The 13,680-nt window shown below is 40.0% G+C and overlaps 1 protein-coding gene across 1 annotated transcript in view; it reads right to left on the bottom strand.

Annotated features, from left to right (window-relative positions):
• Positions 1-13,237, bottom strand: part of SDC2 (syndecan 2) — a 129,441-nt gene extending 116,204 nt beyond the window's left edge. Inside the window, exon 1 of the mRNA XM_067536907.1 lies at positions 13,118-13,237. Coding sequence (XP_067393008.1) covers positions 13,118-13,222 — 105 coding nt within the window. The 5' untranslated portion in view covers positions 13,223-13,237. The remainder of the gene's footprint in view (positions 1-13,117) is intronic.
• Between the last annotated feature and the right edge of the window lie 443 nt (positions 13,238-13,680).

Here is a 13,680-nt window from a genome sequence, read left to right as displayed (position 1 = left end):
GGCACCAAAGAATCAGGTCACAGTGACATTTTGAGTCACCACCAACCAGGGAAAACCTGGAACTCTCTGGAGGAATAGAAGAAGAGGACTATTTCCAACATTCATACAGCCCCATATTTGCAAAGGTTCTGAATAACGTCAACCCTAGGCCTGGTTTCTTTTCAGTGGGATTTGGGGATTTACCCCCCCTCAGTTGGGAAACAGGAGAATCTCAGATCCTTGCACTTGACTGGGTTCTTGAGGCTTTTGTTTTCCCTCATTGCTAAACCATTACAAAATCAGAACAAACTTTGGCAAGGAATTAAATTTAATTTCCTGTATGTCAGTGTTTTTACATGGCTACAGTATAATTCAATGTGTATTAATGTTACTACTTTACACCTGTAGATCACCTTACATCCAGCAGCCTCAAAGCACTTTGCAAAAATGGAGAAACATTAATATCCCCATTTTACAGATGGTGAGAACTGAATAGCAAACAGGAGACATGACCTGCATAAAGTCACTTTAATTGGTTGCCCACATCAGCATGGCTTTTCCTGGTGCCAGGTCAGTGCATTGCAGGGGTCCTCACTGCTAACAATCTGTTGATCACCTTTTTAAATTCTGCTGTGGTCAGCATCTTCTGCATTCTAGCCTTCCAGCCAGGTCACCTTTCAGTGAAGTCCCCTTTTGCAGTAACAAAGAGTCCCTATGAACACCCAGTGTCTTAATGAGGGCATAAGAGGCTTTTAGCCCTGTACTGGGCTCCATAGTCCTTGTCCCTTTCCCCAAAGGTTACCGCACCCTCCTGCAAAGGGACTATGAGGCAGGGGTTTTCAACTCACAATAGTGAAATGGCCACATCTGAGTGCTGATAATAAATGTTCCATCCCATCCATCTCCTGCTCTGGTTATACTAATACAGATGCCATCATCTCCATCACTTCAAAGCATGTTTTGTTAATGAGCCTTCAGCTAAATAAAGGGCTCTGCTCCTGCATCCAGTGAAGATGATAGAAATTGCCATTAACTTGAATAGGTGCAGAACTGTGAGCTGCTCTGAGCCCCGATTGAGGGGCAGCTGGGCCAAGTGTAAGTGAATGGCATTGCAACCTGGCACAATTTTACTATAATTATTGAATGGTTAGAAGGATCACTATGCCTTCCCAGGACTCACCCTCTCCACCCGAGAACCTTTGCGGTAGGGAAACTGAGGCCTACTCTTCCCTCTGGGTTCCAGCTAAGCAGCTAAGATCTATTTCTAATGGTCCCTCACTGGTTCCCTGGGCTGCCTCCTGCCTTTGCCTGCTTGCAGCAGGAGTCCATCATGGATCCGCACTCTTCATTCTTGTCTCCCTGGAGTTTCATCTCTCTGTGTTGCTTTCTCCAGTCTGTTGCTAAGGAGCTTTCTCTGGGTGTCTCTTTGGCTACCTGGCAGGTACCTGGAACCCCTTTGGGGCCAGTCCTAGGCTACAAACTCACTACTACTCCTCTCCTCTCTCAGTTCTCCCCCATTAGCCTGCAGTCTTTCCTTTATCAGGACCACTCAGTCTGATTCTCCCTAGCTGGGTTTAATCTCCAGTTAGCTGTTTCCCCTCTAGGTGTCACAGAATGGGGTAACCGGGCTCTGACTCACTGTAAATCAATTATTTGCCAGTGTGGGGCATATGCCCCACAGTCACTTTATTCAGTGCCAGAGTTCATGACGCCAAGCTCCTTGCTTTAACCACTGCTGTGAAGTGTAGGGATGGATTAATTCATTTTGTCTAATTTCAAACACACTCAGGTATGGTGGGCTTCAAAGTCTTCCTCAGAATCAGATATTCATGGGTTTGTGTTACACTTTGCCTATGAAAAAAGAGTGGAGTGTAGAGGTAAAGAAAGTTCTAATAAAACAGTAAGTTAATGGAACAGTTCCTCAAGCATGCAGGTTGGCGACCCCAGTTTATACCAGCTGAGGATCTGACTTGCTATAGATGGCCTATATATAGGTAGTTGATGGGAGAGATTCCATCTCCACTACAGGGTAACACAGGATTCCCTTTTTCTAGAAAACGTCTTCAATTTAAATCACCCTTTTAAAAACAGCATTGCTTTAAAATTACAGGGGGAAAAGTTGGTGAACTCCACTGAGTTTTGTGAACCTTATGCCTGTGACTCCCTCCCTCCGAAAGAAAGTTTAAGGGATTCATAAAACCTCTAATATCCTAAGATTTGTCGTTCTCCAAGGAAATTTGTGACCATCGAACAGGAGAGCTGTCTCACTTTTTGTGAAGATGGAATGTAGCTACATTCCATGCACTCCCATTCACATACTGGCTAGGTAGTGTAAAATGTTTTTGGTTTCCTTTGTTACTGTGCTATTGATATTGTGACAGCCTGTGAATTGCTCTTGCCAGGGAGCATGATAATATGAAAATACGGCCTTTGTGGTTGGGCCTCCCGCCATCTGTCTAAACCTGCTATGGTGGAATGAATGCTCTCTATGTGCTGTGAATGATGTATCATTGCCTGTAAGTTATCACTGCTTGTATGGATCTCATGAATTTACGAGTTTTTATGGTCACAATAAAAAATTCAATAATAAAAAAATGAAAAATTACAACTCAAAGTTACGACTCCCCTGGTGAAACTGCTACAAAGTATTTTACGTACTGTACTTCAAACATTATATATTTCAAGTAAAGACCTACTCTTTGAAGAATTAGTAAAATGTACCAGATGGTGAAAACATACCTGATAGGCAGTAAGTCTTTTTAATGGGATTCTGAGATTAATCCCAAATGGGCTGCAAAAATTATAAGTGTGCTGGCCAGGAAGGGAAAAAAAGGGTAGAGTGGATTAGAGGATTTTCATCAAAGTTATGATCTAGTGGGTGGAAGTTCCAGTCTATATCATCCTGGCAATAACTATCCTAATAAAATGAGGAATATTCCAAGGCCAAAAGGAACCATAGTGATCATCTAGTCTGACCTCCTGTGTAACACAGGCCATAGAACTTCTCCCTAAATAATTCCCTAGAGTATGTCTTTTAGAAAAACATCCAATCTTGATTTAAAAATGGTCAGTGATGAAGAATCTATCACCACCCTTAGTAAATGGTTCCAATGGTTAATTACCCTCACTGTCAAAAATTTATACCTTATTTGCAGTCTGAATTTGTCTAGTTTCAAGTTCCAGCCCTTGGATCATGTTACATCTTTCTCTGCTAGACTGAAGAGCCCATTGTTAAATAGGTGTTCCCCATGTAGATACTAATAGACTAATCAAATAATCCATTAACCTTCTCTTTGATAAACTAAGTAGCTTGAGCTCCTTTATCATCTTTTGTAATCCTTTAATAATTCTCATGGCTCTTCTGTGAACCGTGTCCAATTGATCAATATCCTTCTTGAATTGTGGGCACTGGACCTGGACACAGTATTCCAGTAGTGATCACATCAGTGCCAAATACAGAGGTAACACAGCTACTCCCGATTCCTCTCATTAGCTCTTTTGACCACAGCATCATATTGGTGAGCTTAATCACACATGAGCTTGAAGAGGTTGCTTTATAAACTAAGAGTAGGGATAGTGGACTGATAAAAGTACTCATAGTGGTCTAATAATAGTTGGGGTTGGTCCTGCTTTGGCTAGATGACCTCCTGAGGTCCCTTCCAACCCTAATCTTCTGTGATTCTACACTGGGAGTCAGGAACTCCTGTGGACTTCTCTGTGGCCTTGGGCCACATGCTCATGGTCTGATCCTGGCCTAGATCATTCTCTCCTTGGTAAAATCTTCTGGAGAGAGCTCTCTCAGGAAAGAAATCTCTGTGAGGCTCTCCTGCAAGGGATTCCCTATATCATCCTGTTGGAGGACATATGTTTGTCCTCCCCTGGAAATGGATGCAGGCAGGGCCCACCCTAGATAAAGGGATTCTAAAAGGCCAGGCCCTTGATGAGTAAACCCTCTGCCTTCATAGCAGTTCCAGAACTGGCAGGCCCAGCTCCTCGGCACCAGATCCCCACTGACATGGTGTTACAAGAGACTGACTGTGGCTTCAGCTGCCCCAGGCCCACATTATCTTTTATGGGGGATGTGTACCCAACTCCCATTCACCCAATCTCCATCAACTCCCTCCAGAGCAGACCCCAGACCTGCAGGGTCCAGCTAAAGGGCCATAGAGGTGACTAATCCATATTTCCCCCCTCCCCTTTCAGACAATGGGGGAGGGTTCCCATGTACAGTTCAAAAATGCATATGCATCAGTCACTTTAAGCCCATTTTTACACTCTGCTGCTCCTGGTGCTGTCTCCACCCAGGGCAGGTCCCTCTGCCTAAGGCTGAAGCACTCTAAAGGCTGCTTTTATTTACATCAGCTACAAATGGCTGCAAGTGATCAAAAATCACTGCTGCCACAGTCAGGGGGGGTCCAAACCCAGTCCCTTTTCTCCAGCTGTGCCCCCTTTCATCAGCAGCATGCAGGGTGAGAGGCATAAGTACCCTCCCAGTACAACAACATGTATCCAAGCCATGTGAACTATTGGGACCAAATAATGGGTACCGTTTACCCTCCACTACAGTGTCACTCTGTTACTGGCAGCTGATAGATGTACACAAAGCAGTTTAAGATACTTTTCACATTCAGGATGCTATATTAAACCAAAGGTTTCTTGGTGGTCATAGAGATATACAGATGTTACACCCATGCCAAGCACATGAGAGAAAGTGCTAGAATGATATAGGAAAAGTAGTTACGTAAACAGTATTTTCTACTAGAAACAAATTTTCAAAAAACTGTACCTTTGCCAAACATATGCACAGACTGATGAAACCAAAAATGACACACTGTAAATGTGTTCACTGAGTAATTTCGGTGAGCTCTTTCTCTGGGCTGAGTCAGGAGATTACAGAAACTTGCTGCACTGTTAATTCCAAAGGGTATGTGAAGTTTTTATCCTATTGCCTCGGGGTAGTTCGGTCACTCTATTAAACACCTTGTAGTGAAGAGTTTGATTTAGGACTACATTCGGTATAGTTCATGGGAACATCTGGCAACTTAAAAATTAAAAAATGGAACTATTTAATACACAAGTACCTCTTTTCCACAGATAACCTGTTTTTCTTCATGGGAGATCCAGTTCCTGAGTCTTTTACACATTCTTGCTTTGTAACTAAATTAACATGATTACTAGACACCAGTTTCTCAAAGTCCTAAAACTATGCACTCTATATAGTTATTCGGTGCATTTATGAGATGTTAGTGATTTCGCAAGCACCGTAAATGAAATACTGTTAATCTAATCAGAAAAGTAAATAATGTTTAGCTATTCAATGCATTTGAACGACAAGCATTTTTCCAAGTGAAAAGGTATGGAGGTTTGTAATGCAACTCAAAGCAAACATTGAGATTATAAAATCACACTTGTTCAAACAGGATTAGGAAATTTTAGCAGAGTTTCCAAGGATTTAAAAAGATAAAAATAGCCATTTTTTTTTCAATTGGGAAAGTGAAAAGTATGTAATGTGTGGACATTGATTTCAGACCCCTAAGGTATTATGCAGTCCATGTTCATGCTGTTTTTCAGGTGAGACCTACCATTTACTTTCCACAGTATCCTACTCTTCTACCACTCACTCTGGTTTGTCTTCCTTCAGCAATCACTTAAACTTTATTTTATTATTAAAATTGGATGCCAGCAAGGAAAAGTATTTCTGACATGCAGTGTTTGATGAAAAACAAATATTCAGAAGCTCCACATCCCTTCTGCCCAACCCCTCCTGATTTATTTTTAACAGACGGTATATAAAACAGATTGATGAACACAGGAAAGGTTTCCATAGTCTGAAATTTGTCTTGAAGTCACACAGTGAGACATGATGCTCTAACCCTTACTTATGCAAATAATTTACTCATATGAGCAGTTCCATTGAACTACTGAGATGGGTTGGGTCCCCAGTACCCTCTCAAGCCTATTCCTGAACCCCATCTCTCTGGCATGCCCTCAGTATCCCTGCTGTACCTGTCTCAGGCTCCTTCCCGGTGCCACATTCCTGTGTCTTCATCACTTCCTGTCTAGCCTCCTAATCAAAGAGCAGGGGAAGCAGTCTTCACTGCTGGCAACTGCAGTCCCACTGAAAACAGTGGTAGTTGGCAGTCATCTTTACTATGGGTAACCTCTGTTCCACATGGAAAGACATCGCTAGAACAGATCTGGGCTTGGAGGCATGGGATTTATTACTGTGAGCCTAAGAGAGGTGTTAGAGTATCTCAGAAAAAGATAGCAAGAGTCTTTTATAAAGGAAGGTATTAGGCAACCAAACTATGGGGGTCATTACTAGCTCCTCCTACAATTATTATTTTCTACGTGAAATAATTTGGCTTGTATATGATACCATATACTACAACTAGTCTTCATATATTTGTTACTATTTAGCCTCATTGTTTTGGATCATTCACAAACCAATGCTGATTTTGTTAAAATGTATTTGCTATTCATAAGCATTCACTGAATTGTTTGGACAAATAATTTTCAGACTATAGACTGAAGCAAACAATTTGTGCACAGATATCCACTGTTCCTTATTCCTGTTGTGTGGTTTCTGCTTCCTGATTAAATGACTGAAATATTTTAGAGAGGAGATTAACCAGTAGAGAATAGCACCTAGCAAATAATGTACTTTGGCTTCAAAGAAACATTAGTGCTAAAATTTAGGAAACTTTCTAGACATTCAGACACAAGCAGTTGTCCAAATACTATCCAAACCCAATAATATAATCCCACAGGTATCTAGCAAACCAAACTCAGTGCTTTTAGTCAAAAAATATTCAAACAACTAGGGTTCTTTTACTATTTATTGTGAGTGTCTCTAATAGATACAAAGAGAGAAAATATTAACCCTGTACAAATACTGTGCTTTTGCTATGAAAATATATTTTGCAACCTTGTGCATAATCTGAAAAATATTTAACATAACCAGTGACCATGTCAATTCTCTGAAGGAGCCCTTGCTTTAGTCTTGTTAGCTAGTAGTTCTAGCCATACCAAGTCTATACTTATTTGAGTTTCTTAATGTCTGTGTTCCAGCTCAAATAGGATTTAATTACTCCTTCTGCCTTATTTCATGACTCTGTGGTGCTCTGGAGATCTTAGATAAGAAGCGGGAAAATATATGATCCCGTTTAAAACAGAGTATTAACATCAACAAAAGCCTTGAAGAAAATAAAGAATATTTATCTATGCTATATTTCAAAAAAGAGTGATACGGATACCAGACAATTCAGTTAAGGAAATGCATAGTGCCACAGCAAAGTACACATTCTCTGAATTATACCTCTCCTTCTGCAAAGCCTGGATTCTTCCCATTAGTATGTTTTCCAGTGTTTTTTCTACTCTAGCTTAATTCTCTCACGTAACAATACATCCACCACTTTCCTTGTAAGACTTTTCTACTGCACTCTAATAGACCATGATGAATTAAACAGGTGTTTAATATAGGTTAGAGCCAGCTGACTTCCATCACAATCAATTGTGATATCAACAAAAGCCTTCTATTGAGGAGAATGGGAAGGTTTTATAATGTCTGCTCTCATTTGTTGTTGTTTAACTCTACTGAAGTCAATTGGTTTGCATGGGTATAAGAGAACAGAATTTGTCCCATCCCATTTGTTACAAAGCAGGGAGCATGTTCTAATTGTTAACGTATAGAACTAGGTGTAGGAGCTCGGGGTTACATTACCTGCATTGACAATGCCATGCTGTGCTTTAAGCAAATCACTGAACTTCTTTGTGCCACAGTTCCCCAGCTGTAAAATGGCAATAATAATACTATGCAACCTCCTAGAGACGTCATTAAGATTAATTCATTCATGTTTTTGAAGTACTTTGAGAGCCTTTGATTGAATGTAAACAGTATGATTCAGTATTATTACAGAAGTGAAAACACATTATGAAAATACTTGAATAAGTAAATTATGTTTAAAAAGTTTGCAGCATGAAATATTAGCTGTGTATTTGATGAGTAATGGAATATATGGGAATATTTAATCATCATCAGAACTGTTTTGAATACAAGAAATTCAAATCAATTTATTCTTTCTCTGCAACCCCCCAAAATGTAGGTAATAGCAGTTCCTATTTTCTTGAATGTAGCTCCTCTCTTGGACTGATTTATACTACTTGTTTGTATTATTTTCAGAAGTTTGTTCTCTCTTTCAACTTCTTAGAGTTCTCTTCTCCCAGAGATGCATGTGTATTGACTAACACTTTGAACATGCAACACTTCAATAAGTCTTAGTATTAATGAGCCAGATTCTCAGTCACACAGTGGTAACTCAGGAGTAAATCCATTGCAAGCAACTGAAAAACTGGTGTTGGTAAGAGGAGAGTCAGACTCAGTATCTCTAACATTCATGACAGTTATGTGCAGTCAAAGACGGGCTACCACCCGCAAATGTACTGACGCACTCCCACGGACGGATTTCTAAGTTGCTTCTCTTCGTAACGTCAGTCCTTGACCTTTTGTTAAATAAGTGAAATGACAACCTGCCCCATTGTCAGCAATTCATTGTTTCCTCTTGCTTATCTTCTAAGTTGCTATGAAACCTGTATTAGAATGATAGGCCAATTCTGTCTAATAATCCCAAGCACATAGCTGCAAATCCTCCATTGTCATTTACTGCATTTTTGCAATCTTCTTTTTGAAATAAAGTGACCAAAGTTGTACATATTTAGAGCCAGAGCCACAGCTGGTCTAAATCAACATAGCTCCATTGACATCAGTGGACCTATGGCAATTTACTCCAGCTGAGGATCTAGTCCATATATCTCCTGTAGTGCCAGAAATTCTAGCCAAGCCTATACAGTAGAACCTCTTCCCATGCATACCTCCAAAACCTTGTTATTGTTTTGCTTGCAAAAATTTGCACTGATGGATCTGGTATTATTCTACCCATTATCACGTGCAGGTTGCTTGCCTGATTTCTATTGGGCTTATTTCTAGCCTAGATTAAATTATATTATCCTTAGCCTCCATACCCTGGTCTTTGCTCTATTTAGTTACATAAATTGCCTTTTTCTCCGGAGTCTAATCTAGCCAAATAATTATAAAAATGCTTGATTAGCTACAATTCAGTCCCTGCTTCCCTACAAGTCATGCCAAATATCTTTTTTTCCCCCCCACTTTAAAAATAACTCTCTTAACCTTTAGGCAATTCTCCTCCATACAAGCCAGAAATCTTTGAGACTACATTGTTTTAGTTAGACATGCCTTACCACTTGTCCAGAGTTGTTTCACTAACTACATCATGTGAAATGGGTGCTGGATTTTCAGACATGACGAAGCCAAATCTGGCTTTTCTGTGATTTAGAGAGGTTTTCTACATTACACAGCCATTTTAGTGTTGTACTAGCAAATTAATATTTTTATTACTTGAAATTAACACTACTTTCCAGTTTAATTTATTTAATTTTTAGCGAGCCTTATTTTGGGGTTTCATTTTCCCCCTTCCTAGATGAGTCTAATTTTACTTTAATCCAAGATAGTAGGCTTGTTGCATATGTAGGGATTCTCCAATCTTTTCATAGAGTGGATTATATCTTACTAGAACGGATTGCCCAATGGATCACCTTCCCTCTAACTGGCAGTCCAGTAAAATTCCACTAGCAGCTAGTGCAGTTACTTAAATTGAAGAGTAATATTGGGAAATATTCATGTATTTTCAGCTCTCTTTGAATGCAATGTAGTAGTTGAAAACAAGGAAGGAGAAACAGCACCATGTGACCAGCTCACTAACAAGTTCTCTGCATTACCAGGAGCGTCTTCAGAAAACAGACTCAAATGCTTTTCTCTGAATCAGTTGGCAACAAAGTGTAGTGAATTCCAATTAGCCCTTCTCAATCCCACTCTCATTTTAGTGATTTGTCTACAGAACCGTAGCTCTCACAGTATGATTCTCAGACGGCACTTCAACCCAAAGAGGTATATTTATGCCACACCCTTTGTTTGCCCATAAATATAATTGTGTTTGATTTCTAAAAAGAGAGATCTTTCTTGGTTGGCAGTGGTTGTGTAGAAACATCATCTTTCATGATACGCCGGATGAGATGGTACAAGTTTCTTTATAAAATCCTTAGTAAATGCTTATGGCTATGGAGTGAGCTATACCAGATCAGTGGTCACAGAGTTGTTGTCAGTGGTATATTTAACTCACTTCACAAAAAGTTCCATTTCTTTTTCTTTTTTTTTTTTTTTTTTTTAAGTTACACACATCTAAATAAAAAAAATGTGTGTAACAGTTTGTAAAGCATGTTTCAAAATTTGGCAAATGATGAATGCTATACTCTAGTTAGGATTGTGGGTTTCCATAATAGCTAAGCAATTGAGGTTTTAAATGAGTTCACTGGGAAAAGGAAAGCTCAGATGATTACAGCAAAGTTGCGGGTACTTTGTGATAATCTATGTATTTTTATGGTATTTTATACTAAACACACAATTATTAAACATGTGTTACCAGGACATGGTCAGTCACCACCTTGAGCTCTTTATATATGTACATACTGTACTCCCTTTCACCTGCCTATTGCCCATGTGTCTTTTAGATTTCAAGGTTTTTAGGTTAGGGACTATGCCTTCTTTATGTTTGGAAATCATCTAGTTCTGTGTTTCTCAACCTTTTTGATACTAGAGACTGGCTTACTGCCTTCCTAAACTGTGTCAGGGAAATCTCAGGGACTGGCATCAATTCACAGACTGGTCATTGAGAAACACTGATTTGGTACATCATGATGTTTACATCACTGTAAACAAATAAAGATGATAATAACTATCTCAGAGTCTGTAGCTGGGTTTTGCAACACCCATGGTATGCATCAGTGTGCCCTTGTTGGTTAGGAACAGCATGTGAGCTTTTAATTCCTGGCTTTTGTTGCTTCATCTCAGAACTTCAACATTAAACAGTATTTAGTTGGTAAATGTTAGAAACTGGTAAAACACTGCCTATTAGAGTGTTATGAGTTAAGCATTTATAATGTGAATGGACTTTGATTTTAATCAATCTGCAGCCAATACACACAGGTAGGAGATGTGTTGAGTGATGTTTGCATTTTTGGTTTAAACTGCTGCAGGTCGTGTAGTTCTCTTGCGATTAAAATGTCAAAGACAGCATAATCCTGTCAATACAGTGGTATTATTCTTGACTGTGGCATTGAAAACAAGAGTGCTGTAATTTCAGTAAGCATTATTCAAAACCTCTTGGTTTTACAGAAGAAACATGCCATTTAAATGTAACTAATGGATAAAATATGAATAAAGATTAAGCTACAGAAGCTAAAAAGGATTATTTAGAACACTTCCATTATGTGAAGCCATTAATATTTCGACATTCATGAGTGCTTATATAACTAATGCTTATTTTTAATGGGTCTCATATCTGGCTTTGTTAACATGCTGACAAAATGTAATTTAGAAGTGCAAGTGAAAGCCTCACATGGAGAAATAAAGGCTATAATTCAAATTGCGCTTTGGCTTTAAGGTTTAGAAGATCATGGTGATTGCATGGCAAAATGCAGCTTTCAGAGGGATATCCAGGTATAGCCACTCTGAACCTTAAGGCAGTGATCAGCACTGCAGACTGCACCATAAAAAGATCAGTTTAGTTACAACTAAAACATAATGACAAATTCACAGAGGAAAAGACTATGTGTGAAATCTTTCCCACTCCTCCCCGCAATCGAAGAGGCAAAACCCCCAGTGACATCAGTGGGGCCAGATGTCCCCTTATGTCCTCTTATGTCCCCATAAGGTCACCTTATGACCTTGATTTACCAATGCGTTACTCCAATTTTACACCTGCGTAATTCTACTGATTCTAGTGAGGTTACATTGGTGTAAAACTGGAGTAAGGCAGCGATGAATTAGACCCAGTATTTCTCAAGCAAATATAAATGCAATCACAGCAGACATTTAAAAAGAGGATTGAATAACCAATTCTTGTTTATTAGGAGATCAAGGTTATTAGTTAACGTTTGTTTTCCGCTAACCCAGACTGAAGTTAATAATTATTAAGCCTATTCTGCAAAAAGGCAGGGGTAGGTTTTGACCTATGTTAAGCATTAATGTCAGAAACAATTACTTTGAGTAGTGTCTGATGTGTCCCCTCAGGGCCCGGTTTGGGTGGCAAGATGTAAAGGTGCAGCTGGAACACCTCAGTGACTCACATACACCTAATTTACATCACCGCAGCTATTTTATGGTCTAAAGCACTTTTCATCTATTCATCTCACTAGATAGTCCCTAAAGTAACCCTTCCCATTTACTGCATTCCCACAATCTGTGCATGTTTGCAGTCTAACTAAAGGCAGAGTCCATCACAGGTCACCAACTGAGAAACAGTCATGAAATCTTATTCCAAAGTTTAGTAGCAAAGGGCTTGATGAGGACTCTGCTTAGATCGCCCTCAGCCACAGCTGAGCCACACAGTTGCTTTAGTGGCAGCATCACTTCTTTATGCTGCACCGTACAGAGGGCTCTCTGTGGGTCCAGAACTCTGTGTGGAGGAAGGGGGCAGGTGGGTTGACTGGGGCCGAGTGGAAACAGACCAAGAATGGAGCATGCAGAGGGAGAATATGTTGTCCACCATCCTCCTTTCAAACCTGTGGAACCCAGGGAAAAAATAAGATCGAGCCAAATGTGGTGTTACTATTTCTGTGACCTCACCCCCCAGGCAGTGAAGGTACTCCTAGAGGCAGCAATAGGCTGAGGAAGCCTAAGCAGCCTGGTTTCTAGCAAATGGAGGAATCTACCAGAAACCTGGAGTCAGCATGGAGGCCCAAGTGCAGATGCTCCTGCTAATCCCCTGGGATCCTAGAGGCTCGGTAGTCAACCCTGTGGCCTATTCCATTGGATGACTGGAGAACTTAATGGAGATTTCCCACAGGAAGAGGGAGTTGTTTCAGGCCCCTATGTGTTGGTTTATGAATTCTTTTTCTGGTCTTCTTCAGTGTCATTCAGGGGGTAGCAACACCTTTTTTACCTTTCAAAATATGTTTATATTCCTGGTCTAATCCCATTCTATCATTACTTCTGGGTTAGAAACAAGATAATTTGTATATAAAAATAAAATGAAAGCCAGGAGATGTGCATCACCAATGTTACCTGTTTGCGACGTGTCTGAGTAATCCTGCAGTGCAGGTGCACAGTCAGAAAACTATCATGGGCTACAATCATCATCCTCATTTTCTCCAGAGGACCTTGTTCCATTCCCTCGTGGGCTTCAGAGATTTCCCCAGCACACCATATTTCTTCTGTGTAGATCTAGGATCTGGAAATGAAACAAACAAGGTGAATCTGAGAAAGAATGAACATGAGAGAAGAGTAGGAGAGGATGATTCTGTATTGGCCGGCCTTTGATATAGAAATCATAGCAGTCAGAAATAGAAGGGAACATCCCAGAGGGAAGCTAGTCTTTGGTATTCACCACCTCTGGAGGGAAGGCAAGGAAGAGTATTCATCCAGGACTGTGTTTGTATGTTAGGATTTAAGACATAACCATGCATTCCCTTTTGGGGGTTGGATCAGCAGATCTTAACCTGCAGACTTGTCTTCTCCATCTAAAATGACTAATACTCAATATACACCACTGGTGCAGATTTCTTCCTTTATGTAAATCTTCACCATCATCTTGACACCCAATATCCAAATGTATATTCTCCCAAACC

This window comes from Emydura macquarii, unplaced genomic scaffold (assembly GCF_026122565.2).
Source record: "Emydura macquarii macquarii isolate MOO-44397 ecotype Brisbane River unplaced genomic scaffold, CSIRO-AGI_Emac_v2 contig_383, whole genome shotgun sequence".
NCBI lineage: Eukaryota > Metazoa > Chordata > Testudines > Chelidae > Emydura > Emydura macquarii.
The sequence above is the reverse complement of the archived record's forward strand: the minus strand, read 5'-3'. Positions and strand labels throughout refer to the sequence as shown.